This window comes from Lithobates pipiens, unplaced genomic scaffold, assembly GCF_037356315.1.
Source record: "Lithobates pipiens isolate NorthernLeopardFrog02 unplaced genomic scaffold, aLitPip1_a1.2 Scaffold_25, whole genome shotgun sequence".
NCBI classification, from domain to species: Eukaryota; Metazoa; Chordata; class Amphibia; order Anura; family Ranidae; genus Lithobates; species Lithobates pipiens.
The window spans coordinates 204,750,271-204,774,944 of NW_027507787.1; the positions used below are offsets into that span (position 1 = coordinate 204,750,271).

A 24,674-nucleotide genomic window follows, 5' to 3' on the forward strand; every position below is an offset into this window, starting at 1 on the left:
ACATCACAGAGGAGAAGTTTGAAGCACTTTATACTTTTCAGTGGATTGGAGCACAAGAGCACCTCTATCGGGATGTTTTTGTAATATAAATCAATCTCATATGTTGTTTACATATTAATTTTGCACGGTTTCAAGCGCTGTAATTTCATACAGTGTTTGAAGTTTTATTGGAGCACTTTAATAGTATAGCAATTTTTTTTTAAGCATATAATGAGCCATCAGGAACTATAGAGTGACATCCCTTAGAGTCTATAATGAGCTCATCCATCAGCGACTACAGTAGGGCTGCAACCAACGATTATTTTCATAATCGATTAATCGGCCTATTATTTTTTTCAATTAATCGGATAAAATTATTTAAAAAAACGGGGTGTTACTCCTCCCGGGGACACCAATGCCGGGGCGTTACTCCTCCCGGGGACACCAATGCCGGGGCGTTACTCCTCCCGGGGACACCAATGCCGGGGCGTTACTCCTCCCGGGGACACCAATGCCGGGGCGTTACTCCTCCCTCCCTTTATAAAGTCTAGAATGAGCTATCAGGGACTACACAGTAAAGTTCTTCATGAAGTCTAGAATCAGCTATGAGGCGCTATACAGTGATGTTGTTTATAATGAGCTTGGTCTTCAGCACGTATACAGTAACATTCCTTATGAAGTCTATAATGAGCCATCGGGGATGTTCTAACATCTATGCAAGAAATAAGGACTCCCCCTAGCGATACCATTAAAACCCCATAATAAATGTGTCACAAATTGTACAGAAAAACAGTAGCGCTTTCAAAAGGCGGAATCATCAGGTTAAGATGACTTAAACACTCATGTCAAGAGGAGAAAAAAAAAATCCCTAAAACTGTTGGCCTAAACCCCCCCCCCCCAGTGTATGAGAATGGAAGCAACTTACCAGTTAAACCTGATCCGATCCCGCCACAGTAAACCGTACAATTTTTTGGACTGGACTGGTTCACAACATCTTCGAACCTCAGCTGCTTTGTATTACCTAAAGTAAAAAGCAGAAACATCAGAAAAGCTCCAAGCTATAAAAAGAGGCTGTAAAGCTGAGAGCACTACTCACTTTCTTGTGCGCTTTTTGGTGCAGGTGGTTTACGAGTTGCCCAATTAGTTCTGATCTGTCGGCCACCTAACCACTGTCCTCCCATATGTACTATGGCATTTTCAGCATCCTAGGAGCAAGAGGTACAGGTAAGAGTACTGCCATGAAAACTGACACAAAAATAAGAAAAAAAATATATATAATTATGCCACAATGACTAGCAGGTGATCAGTGAGAAATTGGAACTCAAGCCAATCTTTAGAGTGGGGAAGTATAGTTTGGTTAGAAGCTTTAGGGCTCCCCTCAGGAAAATTATGGTTGTGTCACCAAGACAGACGTGAAAAAGATTATCCACGTGAACACATCAGTAAAAAGCTGACAGACGCTATGTGGGCCAATCTCAGGAAAAGTACCAGATCTGACAGTTTGAGATACAGTATTAAAACAGTTTACTAGGTGAACTATACTCTGCTTAAGCTTTCTACTATATATCCCTAAGTCCCAACGCAGTGCTTTTGCGGTTTTCACCAAGTTGGCTCATTCTTTCATACCTTTTGGGTATGCAAAAAAAGAACCCTACACTGGCAGGTAATTTTTTATCATTAATACTTGTATTACTTGTCCCTCCCTTTTAGATTGTAAGCTCTAATGAGCAGGGCCCTCCGATTCCTCCTGTATTGAATTGTAAAGCGCTGTACATACTGTTGGTGCTATACGCATCCTGTTAAATTAGCGGGTGAACAGATTACTTTAACTCTGCCTCAATGTTTCTGGTTTTCCACTATTTCTTATCTCCAGTGCCCTCTAGAGATATTGATGCGCTCTTTATATCCGACTATGCACTTGGGTCATTGCATGTCACTGGAAGTCTGCGGCTATTCCGTGCTCACAAATTCTCTCTGGAATGGATGCGATTATGTTGATGGAACAAATATTTCACACTATTCAAGACATTAAATCCTGTCTTGATGCTAAATGGGATCCATGGTTTTTATATCCCTTACCCACAGCAGATTAACGCAATTTGTATTGTACTTTTTATTGTCTTAAGATGCGGGCCAAAACGGTCAGTTTAGTAGTAACCAGCCGACTTTCGTCCTATTTATACAGCTCCTCTTTCGACCGAAGCCAGTCTTACAACTGGCTTCTATCAAACATACTGGAAAACCGGCATCCAACGGCTGTTCTGGCGGGGGGGGGGTCCCCGTCGGAATACAAAATCACAGCGGTTAGGTCTGATGTGTTAGTACGGCGATCTGTACTTTTTTTTTCCCTTCATTCAGCCTGCTGGGTTAAAAGAAAAAAAAAAAAAAAAAAAAAAAAAAAAACTGTGTACCCAGCATTACCTTAGGGTGGAGTGGTTTTCTAGCCTATCAGACCATTTTTTATATATTAGATACACTTTTATCAGTACTTACTGACTCCTTATTGAACTTTTTGATATATTTGCTGTATGTTAGGCTCCATTCACACCTAGGCGATTTAAATCGTGGGCGGAATTGTCAAAATTCTGCCCATGATAGCAAAATCACTGCAAAATGCAGGGCCCGTTTGCGATAACATTACTTATCACATTGCTTTTTTCCACGGTTGCAGAGCGATAAATCGCACAGCAATCGCAGAAGAACCACAACGTTTGCCGCTGAAAAAAGGAGCTTCTTTTGGGCGACTGCACTGCCATTTGGTCATGAATGGGGGGCCATTAACAAGTAATGGTATCGCAAACACATCCCATGTTTTGCCGCGATAATGGAATCGTGCCGAGTCTGCCTGTGCTTCAAATCGCCTAGGTGTAAATGGAGCCTTATACTTTATTTTTGCACTTCATAAAAGTTAGTAAGCCAAAAAAAAATAAAAAATCTAAGAGAGCTTCTAATCTTTCCTCCATCATGTCGGGAGTTGTTGACTTAGGTGGTAGATGAATATTTTGGACATGTGCGCAATGAACACACAAGACACTTACCAACTTATTGTAGAAGGAAACGAAGCCGTAACCCTTCGACTTCCCCGTTGCCATGTCCTTCACTACTCTGGCATCTCTGTGGAAAAGAGACCACAGAGAGATAAGTTCATGGCACAAAGATGAATAAGCAATAAATAAAAACTAAAGGAACCACACACACTGTTATTGGCAGATATTCCTCCTCCATCTTTATCCTTAATCTAGTCTTAGGAGCACTGACTCCCTAATCAGCTCTGATATATTGCTAGAGATCAATGATATCTACAGCACAGAATTCTAATATTAACACTTTGTATTAAACATGCAACCTAACCATTACACTAGAAAATAAAATATGGTCTCTTTCTAGTCTAGCACTCAGCCCTGGCTCACCATGCACTCACTAATATCAATGGCTGCAGAATATATCAAATATCAAAATGGAAAAGAGGAAAAATAGGAATTAAAAGGCATACATGGCCTGTTAACAGATTTCTTTATTTTTCTTGCTCAATTCTTTACCACCATTTTGGAGTTTGGGCAGCTGTAAATTTTGAAAAATTGACATTTTCAGAAAATTTAAGAAAGGCGAATAAAACTAAAGAACAATAGTTCAGCACACCAGTACAAAACAACAAAACTAACACAGAAATGTATTGTGTCATAGAAATCTGATTATACCAGTAGAAAATATATAAGAATAAATAGAAATGAGAAAAAAAATCTACAACTGACTCCAGTGTGCACAGTTCCTTGCAGTTAGCCTTCAAGAGTCTGTCCATATAGCAGCCATTCTGCAAAATAATCAGAATGCTATTATGTTTAATGATGAGTGGGAGGGAGGCAAGAATCCTTACACCTGCACAGTGACCCAGAGAAAAACAGCAATATTCAGCTCAAGTTACATGGAGACAGAGAGATGGTGTGGAGCACGCCCAGCACTGGTGATCAGCTGATCCCTATATATGGAGACAGAGCGACAATGCAGAGCACACCCGGCACTGGTGATCAGCTGATCCCTATAAGAAGACAGAGTGACAATGCAGAGCACGCCCGGCACCGGTGATCAGCTGATCCCTATATGGTGGAATGAGCGACAGTGCAGAGTATGCCCGGCACTGGTGATCAGCTGATCCCTATAAGAAGACAGTGACAATGCAGAGCACGCCCGGCACCGGTGAATCAGCTGATCCCTATATGGTGGAATGAGCGACAGTGCAGAGTATGCCCGGCACTGGTGATCAGCCGATCCCTATATGGAGAAAGAGCGACGGTGCAGAGCATGCCTGGCACTGGTGATCAGCTGGTCTCTATATGGAGACAGAGAGATGGTGCAGAGCATGCCCGGCACTGGTGATCAGCTGGTCTCTATATGGAGACAGAGAGATGGTGCAGAGCATGCCCGACACTGGTGATCAGCTGGTCTCTATATGGAGACAGAGAGATGGTGCAGAGCATGCCCGACACTGGTGATCAGCTGGTCCCTATATGGTGACAGAGCGACAGTGCAGAGTATGCCCGGCACTGGTGATCAGCTGATCCCTATATGGAGACAGAGAGATGGTGCAGAGCATGCCTGCCACTGGTAATTCGCCGATTGCTACAATCACAATAATCAGCTCATGTTACATGGAGACAGAGCAAAGGTACATATGCATAGCATGCCCAGCACTGGTGATCTGCTGATTGCTACAATTATCAAATATTTTCCATTAGCTCTCCAAATCAGCCCCTCTAATTCACCACGGTACTATCTGGAGGCACAAAGTAATTGCATACAGTTCATGCTGTTCACCAGCGATCCGCTCCTATAGATAAATACTAGGTGTGCCCATCAGCCCATACTTACTGGTTTAGGAAGGGTGTGCCGGCTTCCGTGCCACACACCATGACCAGGACATTACCATCAAACAGCAGGAATGCCAATAGCGGTCTCAGTCCAGCTGTACCAGGACCCAAGACCCTGACAAATAATTGGCTGAGGACTGTCTGTACAGCCCCAAGTCTCCAATGCTTTATTACATACATATATATACAGTCATAACATATCAAATTTAACTGAAACAAACACAGAGAATTCAGTTCATTGGGCAAACACGTACAACGTACATAACTATGTTGTATTAGACATGAGAGAGATTAAAACAGCTCACTAATACTTACGAGATTTTACCAAATGGAGCAAAAGCCGATTTTATGTCTTCTGTGGTGATTTCTGGACTCAGATCTCCAACAAATACATGGAAGTGATCTGCAGAGAGAGAGATTTGTGCAATCAGTGTGATTCACAGAGAGACCAAATCTGGGGTGTACACAGAACTAGGAGCTAGCTGAAGCTACACACAAAGGCAACAGTTATCTATAGAATATGAATTGGGGCACTTTCAGATATACTCTTTTCAGTGTCCAATTGACGTTTGGAGAATCTGAAAACACTTAACGTAAGGAATAAAAGTGTTTTTAATTAAGATAAATTAAGAGAGAATACCAAGAGAGGCAGCCTAAACAGCACATGGACTTGTAAATGCTATCGGCCAGACTTTCTCTTAACCCCTTTCCTGCTGGAGGGGCCTGCAACAAAAAGGGATTAATAGCACCATCATACAGTGAAGATGATTGCTGCCGCAATGGAGGAGACAGCTGTGTTATGTCCAGAGCTCAACTGTATACTTACTCGATGTGTCTTTCTTCTGACTGCTGGGAGTTGTGGCCCAATTCACCTTCACCTCCTGCAATAAGAAACAGATAGCGGATTAGCACAGAGAAGAAGAGACTACGTGGAGAAAGCACTTGCTTCTGACCAACAAACAGCCACTGTTCCTCCTCCCACAAACAATCAACAATTTCTAGATTTTAAATCCCAACTACGGAATTGGAAAAAAAACAACCCACTTGCAGTGCCCCCCCCCCCCCCCCTACATTGCAAGTCTTAATTTCTTAATAACTCAAGGGGTATAAGAGGAGGCGGCTATATCAATTACCCTATCCCTTCCTCCAGCACTCTGTCCTTTAATGCTCAGAGCAGTGGGTGGGCCCTTATGTGCAATACAGGACCTGTGTGAATGAGGTATTGGAGAGAAAATTGCAGGAGCTGGAAGAAACCTGCAGATGCGATGGGTGTGTTAAGAAGTACACCTTATTTTTATACCCCATTGCAAAAAGAAGCATTTAACCTTTGGAAGTGTTTGGATCCCCCATCACAAGGGTATATGCTTCCTGTGCCCGGAATTGGACTTTAAATCATTTGGGCCATCTAACTAACCTGTGAAGCCACTGGATGTGCGGTATAAACTGTGTGTAGCCGAGACTTGCCGTCTCATACCTGGAACACAAGAGAGTCTATCTGATCGTCGTTCAACCAGACAAAGTGATGCATTCTATCAATAAATACAGTTTCCTGATTGGTTGAGTCAGAGGCGTGGGATGATGATGTCACAACCTCCAACTGAAGCTTTGTATACATTGTTAGAATGCATCACTTTCTCTGATTGGCTGAGCGATGATCAAATGGACTCCATTTTGTTCCGGGTATAAGACCGGAAGTCTCGGCTGGCACACGGTATGCTCAGCTACATACAGTTTATACCGCACATCTAGCGGCCTCATGTTAGAGAGGGACATCATTCATTTGGGCCAAACTGGCCCAAATTAATTTGTAAATTATAACAAAAGCCGGAGTTTAGCTTTAATGCAAACCAGGCTCACATCACAGTAGTACTTATAGAAGAGGTGCTAGCTCTAGAGCAAATGTGTTATTGGACATTATGAAGCAGAACTGTGCTCTGGAACTAATCCTGCTTCTGAAAGTAATGTAATGGAAGTCTATGGGACTGGAAGGGAGTGTTGGCTCTTTAAAATATGTTGTCCTTTAAGGAACTATTCAGGATGTCCTTTGGCTGAAACACCGATTTTACATTCAGAGCTGAAGAAACATATACTGCTGCCATGTGAAGAAAAAAAGGGCTCTATATGAAAATCCCTTCACATGTGAAGTACCTCTGTCCATTATGCCTCAGAGGACCAGTACCGTGGCCCGAAAAAGCCAAGCAGAGCATAAAAGACAAGTTATCGGTATTACCTGTAGTCTCCCTTCATCTTTTTTCTCTCCTTGTTACTGACCTACCATGCATTCTTCCACACTGGCTCTATATGCAGGCAGCTGACTGGTGGAGTAGCATTTATGTAACAGGAGGAGAGGTAAAGATCTCACTCAGATTCTGTCACGATTGGCAGTGCCTTAGATGATTTCACACTACTAATACACAACTATGAGGCTAAAGTATAGGAATGCCTAGGCACCGGAACTGCACCAATGTTTTTCTGAAGAAATTTAGGTCAAAAAGTACAGCACGTTGTACTGCTTAGACACAATTAAGGGCTTTTGTCAATGGGGTTTAAAGTGTTACTAAACCCACAACAGTGAAATCAGTCTGTAGATGCAGCATTGGATGCTTGTTATACTCGCTGTGGAACTTAAGGGGTTAATCCTCTGTATTTGTGTAAAATGGCTGTTTTATCCTGGATGCACAGATCCTCCCCCTCCGTGCACTGTCTATCTGGGGAAGGCCAGCTAACACAGGCAGAGTAGCCGACCTGCACATGCTCAGTTGTGTCTTAAACGGAGAGAACTTTTTCTTGTTCACAGAGCTAGCCAGGTCACGTGATATTGACATCACACATGTGGGTGCGTATACAGGCTGTGGTAAAATTCTCCTCCTTCCTGAATTTAAAGCACTGGAGAAACTCTTCAGTTCATCATGTAACCGTGGTATACAGATCAGCCAAAAAGGCATATAGTGGCAATGTTTTAATGTAGATTCGTTTTAGATGGAAGCACTGTGGGGGTGGCAGATGAACCATTTTCATATTACTGGGATTAGTAACACTTTAAGTTTGTGTCGATGGGCAAATACAACTTGATTTTGACATCAGCTTAAAATGAAGTCTGGTCTAAAATGATCAAAGCTTAAATCTACTCCCACCCACATTCTAAGCCCTCTATGGACTACCCTAAAGGAACAATGTGTATACTTACCAAATCTAAGAGAGCCCTGGTCCTTACATGCGATTGGCTCCCAGCGCCAGGTTCAGGGGAGAGGAGGGACAGTAGAGGCCCCATAGTAAGTCTATGGATAATATTACCACCTAGGTACATCAGCGGCTGACGCTGCTCTCTCTTCTCCCCTGAAGCCAGGTGCTGGAGGGAGGGGGGCGGGCTCATGTGCCCTTAGATTATAAGGATACACATCTCTCCTTTACAGGGTAGATAGTATGGGGCTTAGAATGTGAGTGGGAGTCGACTTAAGCTTAGATGCGTATAGAACGGACTTCCACTTTAAGGTGCTTCTGAGATCATTTAGAATTCACCTAGGGGTGTATCGGACCTGCAGTTGACCTTCTCCTGACCTGTTTTAGACTAGTTTGAGCTACTTTTGCATTTCTTTAGACTTGTATGGGGGAAAGCAAAAGTTCTTACACAAAGGAAAAAGCCCGCTACTAGGCCTGAGCATTTCTAGAGGTTCCACATAAGATAGCAAAATGTTCATTTTGAGTTTAGGTACACTTTAAGATCAGCATAAATTACTGAAATCTAACTTTTCTGGTGCAGATTGGACAATAAACTTCATAACTGCTACAGAAACTCCACCCTCTACCACTATGACAGGGAGAGCAGGGCACATCTAGGGACAGATAGATACAAGGTACAGCAGATCATGTCAGGATCTAAGCGCTCAGTAAGGCTGCACCCCCACTGCACAAGTACAGAGACTTCCATATAAAAAGAAGGAGTGACAGAATAAAACATCTGTATTCTCTATAGAGCATTATGGCAAAAGCCAAGTACCAAATCTATGCCACATCTCTCCACACAAATCATAAAACCTGCTCACCTTTCCCAAGATCTTCCGCCCATTCATTGCTGCCAACGCAGCAGCAGCGTCTCTATGTTCATAAAACTCCACAAAACAATAAGGGTCATTGTTGCTATTCGGCATGGCAGAGAAGCCAGTAGCTGCTGCCACCCTCCGACCGTCCGTTTGCTACAATCAGAAAATAAAAGTCTTTATACACACACACAAAAAACAAACAGACTTGACACATCCTCATTGGCACCTTTTCAGACAGACACACCGTTCAATGAGCACAAAACGTTTACACTGCAGACAGAACACCCTTCCAAATACCTCCCCAGCTAGTGAAGCTAGCTCACTGCTCACCACTCACTGCCATCTGACACGGGTAGGGGGGTGCTGATAGGGCTGTGCCCCCTCACTAGTCAGTGAGAGAACACACACACACACACACACTTGATGATTGCAGTCTCCATCTCTAATTGGGTTTGCATCCGCTCACACTGGCATCAATGATCAACATATCCATCTCCTCAGGTTCCCCACATTAGCCATAACTTCCACTTACAAATATATAGGTATATCATCAGTCAACACTACATAACTTCCACCTACAATTATATTAGCCTCTCCTTGCTTAGCACATCCGCCATTACTTCCACTCACAATTCCATTCTCCTCACCCACAACTACATCAGCCATAACCTCCAAATACAATCATTTTAATATTTCTACAAGCAGTTTAGCAGGTTAAATTTTCCAAGTTATTGAAGCATGACCTCTCAAATCAACTGGAAGTAAACAAAAAGGTAAAGCATCAGAACACAGTGCAAGAGATAAAAACAGGCAAGCAGCGGGAGGGTAACCCACAGGCAAGCAGCGGGAGGGTAACCCACAGGCAAGCAGCGGGAGGGTAACCCACAGGCAAGCAGCGGGAGGGTAACCCACAGGCAAGCAACAAAACAGAGCAAAAAGGTAAAAGCAGACAACAGCAGGAAATGGGTCTGGATGTAAACAGGCATAAATACAAGGCAGGGAGCAGCATGTAAACACGGATAAGCAGCAGGACATGAAAAAGGAGGTAAATACAGGTAAGCAGCAGTGCACAGAGTCAGAGGTAAACATTGATAAGCAGTAAAACATGGAGCAACACAAACACTTGTAAACAGCAGGACATGGTCTTACTTACATCTGTAATCATTTTACAGCTTTTACATGGCCCAATCTGACTGAATAACTGAAGAATCAGGACTTCCGTTACATCCCTGGAGAGGTTGCCTACATACCTGTGGAAGAAACAAAATAAAAATGACTTTGGCTCTAAAATTATACGTCTAGGTTATTAAATTCTCAAAGACCCAGTCCAATTAAAAAATATAAATGGGAAAAAAAAGCTAAAACAAGCAGAATAAGGGTCATTAAATCTTAAAAATTATATATATATATAATATATATATTATATATATATATATATATATATATATATATATATATATATATATATATATATATATATATATATATATATATATGATATTCTAGTTTGTATTCTTAACTCAAAGCAGTACGTTCTACTGCTCTAAGCCTCCTCCAAAATTATTATTAATATTTTTGCTGTTGTGCTCCAACTTCTTTTTAGAGTGGCTATGTTTATTCTGCAGGGTTCCATTGTATGTATGTAGAAACATATCCACCCTTCTCTTGCTTGCTCCTGAGAGGGACTGTGAGATTTTTTAGCGTGCATAGAGCAGTGCACATGAATGCAAATAAAATGAGTGAGGGGGGATAAGGAGAGGTTGAGAGTGCTTACAGAGGACATTACAGGAAGCAGAAAAACGCAATTTAAAAAGATTACAGGGCCATTAAAGGATGTGCATGGATTACCTGTGGAGAATATCATTCAGTGTCACTTTAAGTTACTAAACTCTCTGGCAGCTGGGTGTAATTCAGTTTGATCATCACAGTTCCAGCATATCAAAAATATCAAATCAGTGGAACAAACTGTATGGAAGGTAGACACAAAATTCCACCTTTCATGCAAAGCCAAGCCTGAGACCGCCCCTTCTGATCCTGACCAATCCTGATGGCTTTAAAGCGTTTGTAAAGGCAACAGGTAATGGTTTAGCACCAAGCAGCCCTGATCCTCCTCTTCGAGTCCCGTCAGCAGTCTTCCCACAGCAGGCAGCTTGCTCTGGGGGTACTTGCATGTGCTCGCTCCCAAGACACATCTGTGCACCTATGGAGGGGAGCCAATGGGGTGTCTCATCCAATGAACAGGGAAAGACCTGGGAGACTTTTTGCTCATGCACATGGCTGGATCAGGATCAGGTGAGTATAAGGGGGAGGCGGGAAACAGGACTGCACATTGAAGGTGTTTTATCTTCATGCATGAAGATACAAACATTTTCAGCCTTTAGAACCACTTCAAGTTTTGGGATGCTTTGCTGACCAATGGTAGTGCTTGGGAGGTCAGGGTGAAGCCTAACTTTCACAGGAAATTGGCATGCAACTTCAATTGCCTTTGCCGCCAAGATGCCAGTCCAGAGACAATATATTCCAGTATATGTAGTCATAGGGTTCTAGTAAAATATTCAGGCTGTTACACAGCACCAGCTTTAACCAAGCATAACCTTAGCATCTAACTGACCATGTGAGGCACTCTGTGTGTACGTCATTATAGAGATAGCCTGCATTCACATGGTGAATTGAGGCAACAGATTTTAACTTTGTGAAGTGTGATGGAATGCATGAGTAGCTCATCGATTAGTTCCACTGGTCTTAAATGGTTCTTTGCGGGTCCATTTATATTTGAGAGATCCCAACGCATGCTTGTTATGTTTTGCAAATGAACGTGTGTTGCGTTAAGGCCCCTTTCACCCTTGTACCACCTGAAAGTCACGCAGTTTCAAGCAATGCCTGTGTAATCTTGGGTTCTATGGACATCAAGGTGCATCAAAGTTGGACTAAAGTTGTGGTTAGCCAATATGATATTAACTTTGAGATATGAGTGCTTGATATATCAGCATAGAGGCAACCCGACCCGGTTCAATAAGATCTGGGGATGCTGGCTAGCTACCCCTGGCTTGGCTCCATTAGACCCAATTCTTGATAGGCTATTGACTTAACATGGGAACTCCACTTGCTCAGTGTGTCCTCAACCCTTGGAGTGAGCTTAATTCAAAGTACTGGGGGAAGAGATATGATGAGAAGGTCTTGCTAAATCATAGATATGCATACACTGTGAGATATAATGATTAATGACATCTGAGGTACCATGTCTTTTATAAACCTGCTTTGGCTATGTACAAGAACATTATTATTATAAAAAACCTGCAAGACAAAAGCATAAATGAGCTAATATGCATAGCATACTAGCTCATTATGAAAGACTCACCTTAGGTCAAAGCCCCCACAGCAGCACACTGCTCTGCCCGGCAACATGTCTCCCGGAATTATTTCCAGGTATCGCTGGCTCCATCGCTGTGATAGGCTGGAGCCACAATGACGTCACTCCCATGTATGCAACCGTTAACAGCACATCAGCTGAAGCAACGGCACGAACAAGCCGTTGCTTTAGTGCACATGTGCCGATGACTGATACAGGGGATATCTCCTAAACCACGCAGGTTTAGGAGATATCCGGGGTAGCTACAGGTAAACCTTATTCTCGGCTTACCTGTAGTGAAAAGTGGTCTGTAAGGCCGCGTACACACGCGGGGACTGTTCGCCCAACTTTGTCCGTCAAACAGTTTCGGCAAACAGTCCGCTCAAACTTAGCATGGACGGACATGGCCACACACGACGGACGAACAGTTTGCTGAAACCGTGCGCGATGACGTGAACGGCACGTACGATGGGACGAAAAATACGACGTCCTATACACTGCATTATAACTTTCGGCGTGTAAATCCTTTCTGAGCATGCGCGGAACTTAGTTTGACGAACAAGCCTACACACGAGCGGACTGTTCGCTGAAACAAGGTTTCAGCGGACAGTTTTTCGGAAATTCCGAAAAACCTTGTTCGTCAAACTGTTCGCTGAAACTGTCCGCTGAAAGCCCACACACGAGCGGACTGTCCGCCCAAACACTGTTCAGCGGACAAAGTTGGGCGAACAGACCGCCCGTGTGTACGCGGCCTAAGAGTTTACAGCCACTTTAAATAGCCAAATCATTTGAAATGGTTGCCTAATCAAAACAGCACATGTACCATTTTTTAACAATGCAGGTGTCGTGGAAAGGGTATTGGAATGCCATTCAAAATGGGAGCTGGTTCACAACAGATGTAGTCCAGTGTTTTTTTTTTTTATGTATCAAAAGCGCTTGGACAGTAGATTTTATGGTATCCAATGTTCTAGTTCACACCAGTGCCATCAGTTCCAGTTTTTCTGCACAGGACTTTACCAGAACTTGGCAACATGCATCAAAAATGCATCTAACATATTTAAAAAAAAAAAAACAAAAAAACGCATTATGGCATCACAAACACACTAGATAGAAGGCAGTAAAATGGATCAAAGATGCGCATGTATCAATGCATCCGGAAAGCATCCAGACTGCGGTGGTGTGTACTGGTCCTGATAGGCACCACAGAGCACTGTAACTTGCATAGCAGAAAGTTACTGCAAAACGTGGTGAATCGAGCACAAAACCCAACTCTTAACTCGGCATTCCTCCCCTGGAGCTCCTCATCAATGCAGACTTTTTTTTTTTTTTTAGTGCACATTCAGAACATGCATGCTTCCTTCCTCAGGCCTACCAAGTAGCCACCTTAGCTGAGGTTTAATAGGGGCATCGGTGCCGGTGGACAGCATAACCCCAACTATAACCCCACAGCGAGTGGTGGCCGCTGGAACATTCCAGTGGTCCAATACATTAAACAGTGGTCTATTTATGACATAAACAGCAATAGTATAAAAACCATAAGATAAGTAAAAGATCTGATGTCATAAAGGCCACGTCTTGCTCTTATGGCTGGCTGGGCTGCGTATTCACTAAACACATTCAATTTTAGTTAATTAAAATAATTTTATTTGACTAAAAATGTACTGGAGATTTTAGGTGACTAAAAATGGGACTAAAACAATTGCAGATGACTAAAATGGCATTTTAGTCAAAAGACCAACTAAAACTAAAATTTGAATCCAAAATTAACACTAGGGATGCACGGAAATTTCAGCCGCCGAAACATATCGGCCAAAAATGCCCTTTTCGGCAATTTGCCAAAAAAAATAAAAAATGGGCAACAATGGACCTGGAAATGGGGCGGGGCCTGGGTGGGCACAGAGCACTGCCCATCATGGGGGGTGTATAGCACAGGAGAGCCGCCTCCGCCGCCTGGTTGAATAGAGCACCAGGAACATCACAGCTTTAATTTCAATAGCTGTGTGTTCCCCATCGTGCGCCGTCACATAAAACCCCTCCCCTTGTCCGGAGAACTTTGATAGACAGATCACCCGTGCAATCCTGGGATGAATGATCTGTCTAAGTTCCCTGGACAAGGGGGAGGGGCTGTATGTGACGGTGCGCAAAGAGGAACACACAGCTATTGAAATTAAAACTGTGATGTTCCTGGTGCTCTATTCAACCAGGCTCTCCTCTCTCTTCCCTTCACTGGCTGCACTGGGGACACACTGGCTGCACTTATCTCTTATATCGCCAGTCTCTGACCACCTCCTGTACCATGTTGCCAGTCTCTGACCATCTCCTGTATAAAAATATTTTTGTTTAAATAAGTTTTGGTATCGGTAATTTTCGGCACAAAAAAAACCCAATTCGGCACACCCCTAATTAACACTGGTTGAGTGACGCTGGGCACCTAACGGCAAAGAAGTAGTACTGCAGGAATCAGAATACTGCTGCAGCCTGAGCTTGTAATTTTTTTCTAACTACTTCAGCCCCGGACCATTTTGCTGGCCAAAGACCAGACCACTTTTTGCGAATCGGCACTGCGTCGCTTTAACTGACAATTGCGTGGTCGTGCGACATGGCACCCAAACAAAATTGACGTCCTTTTTTTTCCCACAAATAGAGCTTTCTTTTGGTGGTATTTGATCACCCCTGCGGGTTTTATTTTTTGCGCTATAAACAAAAATAGAGCGACAATTTTGAAAAAAAAAAAACGCATTCTTTTTTACTTTTTGTTATAATAAATATCCCCCAAAAATATATAAAAAAACATTTTTTCCCCTCAGTTTAGGCCGATGCATATTCTACATATTTTTGAAAAAATAAAAAAAAATAAAAAAAAAATAAAAAAAAATCGCAATAAGATTATTGATTGGTTTGCGCTAAAAGTTATAGCGTTTACAAAATAGGGGATAGTTTTATGGCATTTTTATTAATTTTTTTTTTTAACTAGTAATGGTAATAATTATTGTGACTTGCGACATTATGCCGGACATATCGAACATTTTTGGGACCATTGTCATTTATACAGCAATCACTGCTATATAAATGCAGTGATTCCTGTGTAAATGACACTGGCAGTGAAAGGGTTAACCAGTGGGTGGCAGTGTAGGGGTTAAGTGTTCCTAGGGGCATGTTACCAACTGTGGGGGGCTAGGCTTTCATTTAGTGAACACTGATCTCTGCTCCAAACACATGGAGCAGAGATCAGCGTCACTAGTTGCTAGGCAGAATGGGGAGATGCTGTTTACAACGGCATCTCTCCGTTCAGCCGCCCCGTGAGACGATCGCGGGTGTGCCCGCCGCGATCGAATCCACAGGACCAGCGACCGGACTCGCGGGGGTCTCGACCAGCACGCAAGCACACCGCCGGCAGCATTAAAGATTGGACGTACCTGTACGCCAATATGCCTGCCCGTGCCCTTCTGCCTACGTACATCGGCGTGCGCTCGTCGGGAACTGGTTAAACACCTGCGAGACCAAAGTAGTGCTCTATCATGAGCAAATTAATAATGTTAATGTAATAGCAAAAGCTAGATTTACCTGCTGTGTGTGCTGATATTGCACAGAAAGGTCAGTTTCTAGCTCCTCTGGCAGTGCCCGCCAGTGTTCCTCCCTCCTTCTAATGCCTCCTGTAGAAAACCAGGTGTTATGGACCCGACCACGTGCACAATCCCACTGGGTCCCAAGCTGGGCTGTATGTATCCATAGATGCACACAGTGCTGGCAGGCCACACCCCCACTTCCTTTTCACAGGAGTTTGACTGACAGCAGCTGGAGCCTATGGCTACACTACCCTTAGTTTTTCTTATGAAAGCAGGAAGTGCAGGGAATGGTGCTGGAGCCGAAAACAGTGCTGGGGAAGAGATAGTGCAGCCAAGTAAGGCCCCTTTAACACAGGCGGACTGATCGGGTCTGCCTGTAAGTTTTTTTTGGGTGGTTCCGATTAGACCATCCATTACCCTCTATGGAGCAGTGTATGTAAATGGACATGTGTGGTGTCCATATACACCCGCCTATATATGATCCTATCTGCTAAAAACAGACAGATGGGGGGGGGGGTGGATGATCAGATAAGAGCTGGATGTAAACAGACTGCCCGCAATGTACACCTGACACGGGCACAGACATAGATCTGTCATCCGTCTGTTCAGCAGGGATAAGCAGCAGACAGAACCGCTTGGCAGAGTCCACTTGCGTGAAAGGGACCTAAGGCTGCTTTCACACTGCAGCGGGAGCGGCGGCGGCGGTAAAGTGCCGCTATTTTTAGCGGCGCTTTACCGTCGTTTTAGCGGCGGTGTGCGGGCGCTAGCGGGGTGGTTTTAACCCCCGTTAGTGGCCGAAAAGGGGTTAAACCTGCCCGCAAAGCGCCGCTGTAGCGGCGCTTTGCCGGCGGTATTGCCGCGGTGTCCCATTGATTTCAATGGGTAGGAGCGGTTTAGGAGCGGTGAATACACCGCTCCTTCACCGCTGCAAAGATGCGGCTAGCAGGACTTTTTTCACCGTCCTGCCAGCGCATCGCTCCAGTGTGAAAGCCCTCCGGCTTTCACACTGGAGTTAAAGGGGCCGTTTTTTTTCAGGCGTTAAACAGGCGCTATTTTTAGCGCTGTAACGCCTGAATACCGCCCCAGTGTGAAAGCAGCCTAAGTGTAGGGATAGAGGAGGGGGGTGGGGGGGTTTGGGTAGGACAGGTAGTAGTAGGAATTATTTTACTGTAATGTAGAGAAAGCATGAATATTAAAAAAACATTTAAGCTTTAGTACAACTGAGGGCTAGTTCACACCACAAAAACATCCTCCAGATCCGTTCTGGATGCGTCTCTGCATGCGCATCTTAGACACGTTTTATTATGCATTCTGGTGCATTTTTCATGTGTTTCAGATGCTCTTTCTCCTCCTGGTTTTTCTTCCAAAGGAATTGGGTTCCAGTGTGATTTTGATGCATTTTACTACATTACACAGATCTGTTCAGGAAAATGCAGCATATTTTATTTTTTTTCTGGAACCAGAACGCACTGGTGTGAATGATGCCATGAAAACTACTCTGTTTTGGATGCAGAAAAAAAAAAAAAAAAAAAAAAGCACTGGAATGCATGTGGCGTAAACTAGCCTTAAGCTAAAAACTTCAATAAAATGTATGGGTAAACATACAGAAGCACTACAAAAGTACAAAGATCTATATAGAAGGACTGCCATTCAGTTTGGAGACTTAACCAAGTACTCCTCCATAAGTGGAATGTATCCTAATGTCATATACTCTCTGCATGCCTAAAGAGTACAGAACCCTCAGCACAACACCAATATATCACTGACACAACACTATGCTGCCGCTGTAATAAATACTAAATAGAGAAGTGAACTCAGAGTTCAGAGCATTGCTGCGAGTTCTCTGGCAGGACCATGTGACCGGCTCTGACCACTGAACAGCTAGAGATTTCACATTTCATTACACGTGTCCAAACCTGACCAGGATGGAACTTGGAAATAAGGTTGAAGAACGAGTGACTGGCAAACGACCTCTCCTTCCTCCCTGCTGATGCCAATTTCTTGTTCTGATGACAGTTATGACATTTTGTATCGAGAGAAAGAGATAGTTTGGACTGAACCATAATAGATCGAGGTTACAAAGTAATATGCTTTTGTACAAAACTGATCAGAACATTTGACAGCTTGACAAACGTTCAAAAGTAGTTCCAAAATCAAATGGTAAAATCACATAAAATTTCAAACAAACGGACTTTCAGACCCCTTTCACACAGGGTTTTCGCGCGGCACGTTTTAGCAGTGCTTTTCGGCCGCCGGGTGCTTCCAAATCGCTTTTGAGGCTTTTTGGAAGTGCTGCCCACTCATTGCAATGGACAGGGGTGTTTTGGGAGCACTTTATACAGCGCTCCCAAATAACCCCTAAGATGCAGGACTTTTCCTAAACGTCCCGCAAACGCACCACCCCAGTGTGAAAGCACTCGGGTTTTCACACTCGTACAGTATGGGAGTCAGTTTTCAGTCGCTATTTCTAGTGATAAAACGCATGAAAACTGCCTCAGTGTGAAAGGGGTCCAACTGCTTGCCGACCCGCTGCAGTACATTTACTGCGACAGGTCAGCTTTTACAGGCACAATTACGTACCTGTATGTGGCAGCTTTCTTCCAGGTCCGCTCGTACATAGATCTAGAAAACAGCCCTGCTATTCGCTGCAGCACCCGCTGATCGGCGCACCGAATGACAGAACAAACCCCTCTCTTCATACAGCAGCAATGTGCTGTTTTTTTCTCCCTGGACATCAACACACATTTAAAGAGGAAGTAAACCCTGGTGGCTTTACTTCCTCTTTGATTCCCTGCAAAGGTAAAGCATAATGGACTACTATGCATCGCATAGTAGTCCATTATGTGTCACTTACCTGACACAGGAGCCAGCGAAGTCACCGCTGTCTCCTTGTGTACGGAGCATCCATCTTCTTGGTGGGTCTCGCTGCTCCGCCGCTGTCATTCAACGGAGCCGCGATAACGTCACTCCCGCGCATGCGCACGTGAGCCGCCACTCACGTTATATCGCCGTTAACAGCGGCACACTCAGTGCACCGTGCCGCATGCGACATAGACAGCGGTGCCTGTCTTTTGGCAAATATCTCCTAAACCGTGTAGGTTTAGGAGATATTTCTTGGACCTACAGGTAAGTCTTAATCTAGGTTTACCTGTAGGTCAAAGTGGTTTGTAAGGGTTTACAACCACTTTAACCCCTTGATCATTCTAGATGTTACCCTATTCCAGCCAGTGTCATTAGTACAGTGAGTGTATGGTGTTATCACCGATCACTGTATTAGTGTCACTGGAGATGTTTGTCAGTTTTCTCCAGCAGCAGTCAGTCAGTGTCAGATTGACTGCTGCACTATCGCAGTGCCACTATAAGTCGCTAATTGCCATTAGTAGTATAAAAAAAAAAAATATTTTATATATAAAAAAATGATTCCAGTATATATCCTCTAGTTTTTAGATGTCATAACTTTCACGCAAACCCTGCAATATACACCTATTTAGGGCTGAAACAACTAATCGATTAATCGACAACTAATCGATTATGAAATTAATTGATTACTATTTTCATAAATCGATTAATCGGCAAGTAACAAAATGGGGTTAAAGTTAATGAGTCTGATGATATTTACTAAATTTACATTCTAATAGTATATACAGTATATCTCTCCTCTAATAGTATATACAGTATCTCTCTCCTCTAATAGGATATAGCCTCTAATGGTATATACAGTATATCTCTTCTAATAGTACCGGTATATACAGTATCTCTCTCCTCTATTATATACAGTATATATCCCCTGTAATATATATATACAGTATATCTCTTCTGTCTGTCATTCTCAGAGTGGATTAGATATTTTGCTCCCTAACCATATAGTTGGTTATTTATATTTACTACTGCATAGAGATATTTAAGAATAAATTGCCTTTTTTTTATTTACATATTAACTAAATTATACACCAGACTTTTTTTTTTTTTTTTTTTTTTAAGGTTATTAACCGATTAATCAAAACAATAATCGGCCAACTAATCGATTATGAAACTAATCATTAGTTGCAGCCCTACACCTATTGGGATTTTTTTTTTTTACAAGACTTGTAGCAGAATATATTTTGGCCAAAATTTATGAAAAAATCTTTTTTTTTTTTACATCCATTATGCAAAAAATAAACTCAGTGGTGATCACCAAAAGAAAGCTCTATGGCAGGGGTGCTCAACCTGTGGCTCTCTAGCTGTTGCGGAACTACAAGTTCCATGAGGCATAGCAAGACTCCGACAGCCACAAGCATGACACGCAGAGGCATGATGGGACTTGTAGTTTTGCAACAGCTGGAGAGCCACAGGTTGAGCACCCCTGCTCTATGGGGTCGATTTACTAAAACTGTACCATCTGGGCAGCTGTGCATGGCAGCCAATCAGCTTCCAACTTCAGCTTGCTCAATTAAGCTTTAACAATAAAACCTGGAAGCTGATTGGTTTCTTTGCAGAGCTGCACAAGATTTTGCATTCTCCAGTTTTAGTAAATCAACACCTCTGTGTGAAAAAAAAATGATAGAGATTTAATTTGGGTACAGCATTGCATGACTGCACAATTACCAGTTAAAATAGTGCAGTGCCTAACTGCAAAACAAAAAAAATGGCCTGGTCATGAAGGAGGTAAAACATTCCAGAGCAGAAGTGGTTAAACAAGAACTAAAAATAAATCCACTTTGTTGTGAAAAACATCCCCCTTTTGATAATCAATGTACACTGCAAGGATATTTAACAAACTTTGTGGCAGATTCCTACTTTTTGTTATTGTGAATAGCTGTTTTTTTTTCTCTGTATTCATGTGCTAAGTGAATCTGTACGGGAGTGGTTTTAAAATTATCAGCTGCTGCATCTGCATGGCTCTGAGGAAAGTGGCAGGGTCTGCATTCCTTTATACATGATTTCTCTTTGGGAGTATTTCACCAAAATTGGCATCGTTTGTTTTTGTTGCAGGAGATGCCAAAAAAAATCTGACTTGTACCTTCACACTATTAGGTTTTCTGCAGATTTTTGTCTTCATATTTACCAAAACCATGTAGTGCAAGGGCCTGCCTGATTGCATAGAAATGTAAAGGTTTGACCTCATATTATATGGTTTTGGTAAATCTGAAGACAAAAATCTGCAGAAAATCTAATAGTGTGTATGCGGCTTTAGTGTAGACTTGTGGGAAAATCAGTGGGCCAATTAGACAAGCAGGCTATGACATATCTGAGGGGTGTTCTGTACTCTGTGTACACCTCCAAGTTGCCATATTGCATTTTACAGAAAATGACAGAGCTGCAGGCTGAAAAGGAAAGGTCATCTTTAATAACACTTAATTACATTATGACTTGAGTCGCAATTGTAAACACCAATTATTTTAAGAAAAATGTTTCATCTATTCTGTCCAAAACTCCTAAAGTAACACTTGATATCCTTATTCTACAAAAATATTCCATACACAAACACTATTAAAGTGGTTGTAAACCCTTACAAACCACTTTGACCTACAGGTAAGCCTAGATTAAGGCTTACCTGTAGGTCCAAGCAATATCTCCTAAACCTATATGGTTTAGGAGATATTTGCCCGAAAACGGGCACCGCTGTCTACGGCGCATGCGCCGTAGACAGCGGTGCGCAGGCGCACTGAACGCGGCAGTTCCAAAAATGGAGCTGCCGCATTTGTCGACTCCCGTGCGCATGCACGGGAGTGACGTCATCGCGGCTTCGCCGAATGACAGCGGCGGAGCTGCGAGACGCCACCAGCAAGATGGATGCGGCGGACTACAGGGGACAGCGCGACTTCGCTGGCTCCTGTGTCAGGTAAGTGACACATAATGGGCTACTATGTGATGCATAGTAGTCCATTATGCTTTACCTTTGCAGGGAAAAAAAGAGGAAGTAAACTCATCAGGGTTTACTTCCTCTTTAACATACCTGTAATCGGATTTATATTAAATGGTTTCTTACTACTTGGCCTCCTTATAGAATCCACTGTGAGCTCCTACCCTTTCCAATCGTCTTCCCATCTGTTTGAACGAGCAGGGCATATTAGTTGTGGTCATGGGCACTGCTCTATGCACACAAGTTCCATAGTCCTGCATACAGTGGGACCATGGAGAACAAACTTTGCCACCCTCTAAAAGAAAGTCAAATCACAGCAGCAAAAAAATCAAAAACAAACAAAAAAAAAAAAAGGCAGAGGAGATTTGATGGAGGCCGAGAGCAGCAGAAGGGACTTTTCTGAGTTAAGAATATATAAATGGATTGAATTTAGCTTTTTAAAACCGGAGTTTAGTGTCACTTTAAAAATGACATGAGTATATCTTACTTCTTATGCCGCGTACACACAACTGGACTTTCCGTTGGAATGAACTCTGATGGACTTTGACGGAGTTCCGCTGAAACAGACTTGCCTACACACGACCACACCAAAGTCTGATCGTTTAACGCGATGACGTATGACGGGACTAGAAAATGGAAGTTCGATAGCCAGTAGCCAATAGCTGCCCTTGTGTCGTTGTTGGTCCGTCGGACCTGCATACAGACTAACAGTTTTCTCGATAGTAACTGGTTCCAGCGGAAAGATTTGAAACTTGTTCCATTTCTAAAGTCCATCAGATTTTGAGACAGAAAAGGTCCGATGAAGACCACACACGATCGAATTGTGCGACGGATTCATTCCGTCTGAACTTCACCGTCGAATAGTCCGGTCGTGTGTCCATGGCATAAGTGGTTCTGAAGGCAGAAAGTCCTTTACTTTAATGCATCCTATGCATTAGGGTTAAAAACCTTTTGCATCGAAAAATATTGGATTTTAAAACCATATGGTCATCTTACAAAAACAAAAAAAATCTAAACTGAAGCAGTCCTGAAAAGCAAATATTACGTGGTGAATCATTAAAGAGACTGTCAATAGCTGAACATAGTTTTACAACAGAATAGTCAGCAAAGAAAAGGGTTCATATTTAATCCTCCGATCTCTGCGGACAACCCTTCTGCATCTGACACACTTATAGGAGTGCGAGATGCCTGGTCCCCATGTTCAGGATGTGCTTCCTTTCTCCGGGCCCTACACCATGAAATTGCAACTGGGGCCATCTGTGTTCTAGCATTCAAGTAGGTAGTATGGTCCACCTGCATCCCAGCAACCTGTACCCAAAGATGCTAGGTGGCACAAGCAACTTGGGCCCACCTGCATCACAGCAGCCAAGGTCGCCAAGCAACCAGGGACTGCCTGAATCCTAGCAACCAAGGTTGCTAGACACTGGAGGCCACCAGCATCCTAGCAACCAAAGATGCTAGGCATCAGGGGCCACCAGTGTCCTAGCAACCAAAGATGCTAGGCATCAGGGGCCACCAGTGTCCTAGCAAACAAAGATGCTAGGCATCAGGGGCCACCAGTGTCCTAGCAACCAAAGATGCTAGGCATCAGGGGCCACCAGTGTCCTAGCAACCAAAGATGCTAGGCATCAGGGGCCACCAATGTCCTAGCAACCAGAGTCTGCAGATTCCTAGCAACTAAGGATGCTAGGCAGCATAGGATGCCTGCAACCCAGCAACCAAAGGTTCTAGGCATCAGGGGCCAACAATGTCTTCGCAACCAAGGATGATAGGCAACATGGGATGCCTGCGCCCTAGCTATCAAGGGCCAAATGCTAGGGATCAAAGACCAACAACATCTTAGCAACCAATGATGCTAGGCGAATTAGGAAACATGCGTCCAATAACTTAGGGCCTACGTACCAAGTAAGCGAGACATCAGGGTCTCCCAGCATCCTAGCAACTATGGAGGCTAGGCGGCATGGGATGCTTTCATCCTAGAAACCAGCAGCAGTCTGCATCCTAGCAACCAAGGATGCAAAGCACCATGGTCCACTTGCATCCTAGCAACCAAGGATGCAAAGCACCATGGTCCACTTGCATCCTAGCAACCAAGGATGCTAGGCAGTATTGAATGCCTGCATTCTAGCAAACAGTGGCCACCTTTGTCCTAGCAACCAAGGATGCTAGGCAACAGTGGGAGGCTGCATACTATGCTGCCAGGAACAGCAGTCTGAATGTGGCCATAGCCTTGATGCTGCACACAAAACGACAAGCTGTACACAGCATTATTTACACCTATGTGAATGATGTATTATCCCAAAGAATAATCATTATCTGAATATGACCTGACTATGGTTTCTTCCTAACAAATCCATCATTGGGCAAAACAGAATATATATTTTACATAATTATTTCCAGCAGTGAAATTCTGCAATCCATGACTCAAGTTTTGGAAAGAGCGAATATAACATCCCCCCCCCCCCCAGTACAATACGCTCGCCAGGCCTGGAGCCCAGATTATACCACCAGGGGCCCTGAAAATAGTGCTGGGCCTACGGACCCCCCCCCCCATGCCTGCGGACCCCCCCACCCGGTACATTGCGCGCCGGGCCTGCGGACCCCCCCCACCCGGTACAATGCGCGCCGGGCCTGCGGACCCCACCCCCACCCGGTACAATGCGCGCCGGGCCTGCGGACACCCCCCCCACCCGGTACAATGCGCGCCGGGCCTGCGGACACCCCCCCCACCCGGTACAATGCGCGCCGGGCCTGCGGACACCCCCCCCACCCGGTACAATGCGCGCCGGGCCTGCGTACACCCCCCCCACCCGGTACAATGCGCGCCGGGCCTGCGGACACCCCCCCCACCCGGTACAATGCGCGCCGGGCCTGCGGACACCCCCCCCACCCGGTACAATGCGCGCCGGGCCTGCGGACACCCCCCCCACCCGGTACAATGCGCGCCGGGCCTGCGGACACCCCCCCCACCCGGTACAATGCGCGCCGGGCCTGCGGACACCCCCCCCACCCGGTACAATGCGCGCCGGG

At 44.0% G+C, this 24,674-nt stretch overlaps 1 protein-coding gene across 1 annotated transcript in view; it reads right to left on the bottom strand.

Annotated features, from left to right (window-relative positions):
- Nucleotides 1-24,674, bottom strand: part of TIAL1 (TIA1 cytotoxic granule associated RNA binding protein like 1) — a 53,288-nt gene that overhangs the window by 27,454 nt on the left and 1,160 nt on the right. Inside the window, exons 2-8 of the mRNA XM_077455472.1 lie at nt 10,038-10,134; nt 8,888-9,037; nt 5,671-5,725; nt 5,160-5,247; nt 3,018-3,093; nt 1,076-1,184; nt 905-1,000 (exon numbers count right to left, since the gene is read on the bottom strand). Coding sequence (XP_077311598.1) covers nt 905-1,000; nt 1,076-1,184; nt 3,018-3,093; nt 5,160-5,247; nt 5,671-5,725; nt 8,888-9,037; nt 10,038-10,134 — 671 coding nt within the window. The remainder of the gene's footprint in view (nt 1-904; nt 1,001-1,075; nt 1,185-3,017; nt 3,094-5,159; nt 5,248-5,670; nt 5,726-8,887; nt 9,038-10,037; nt 10,135-24,674) is intronic.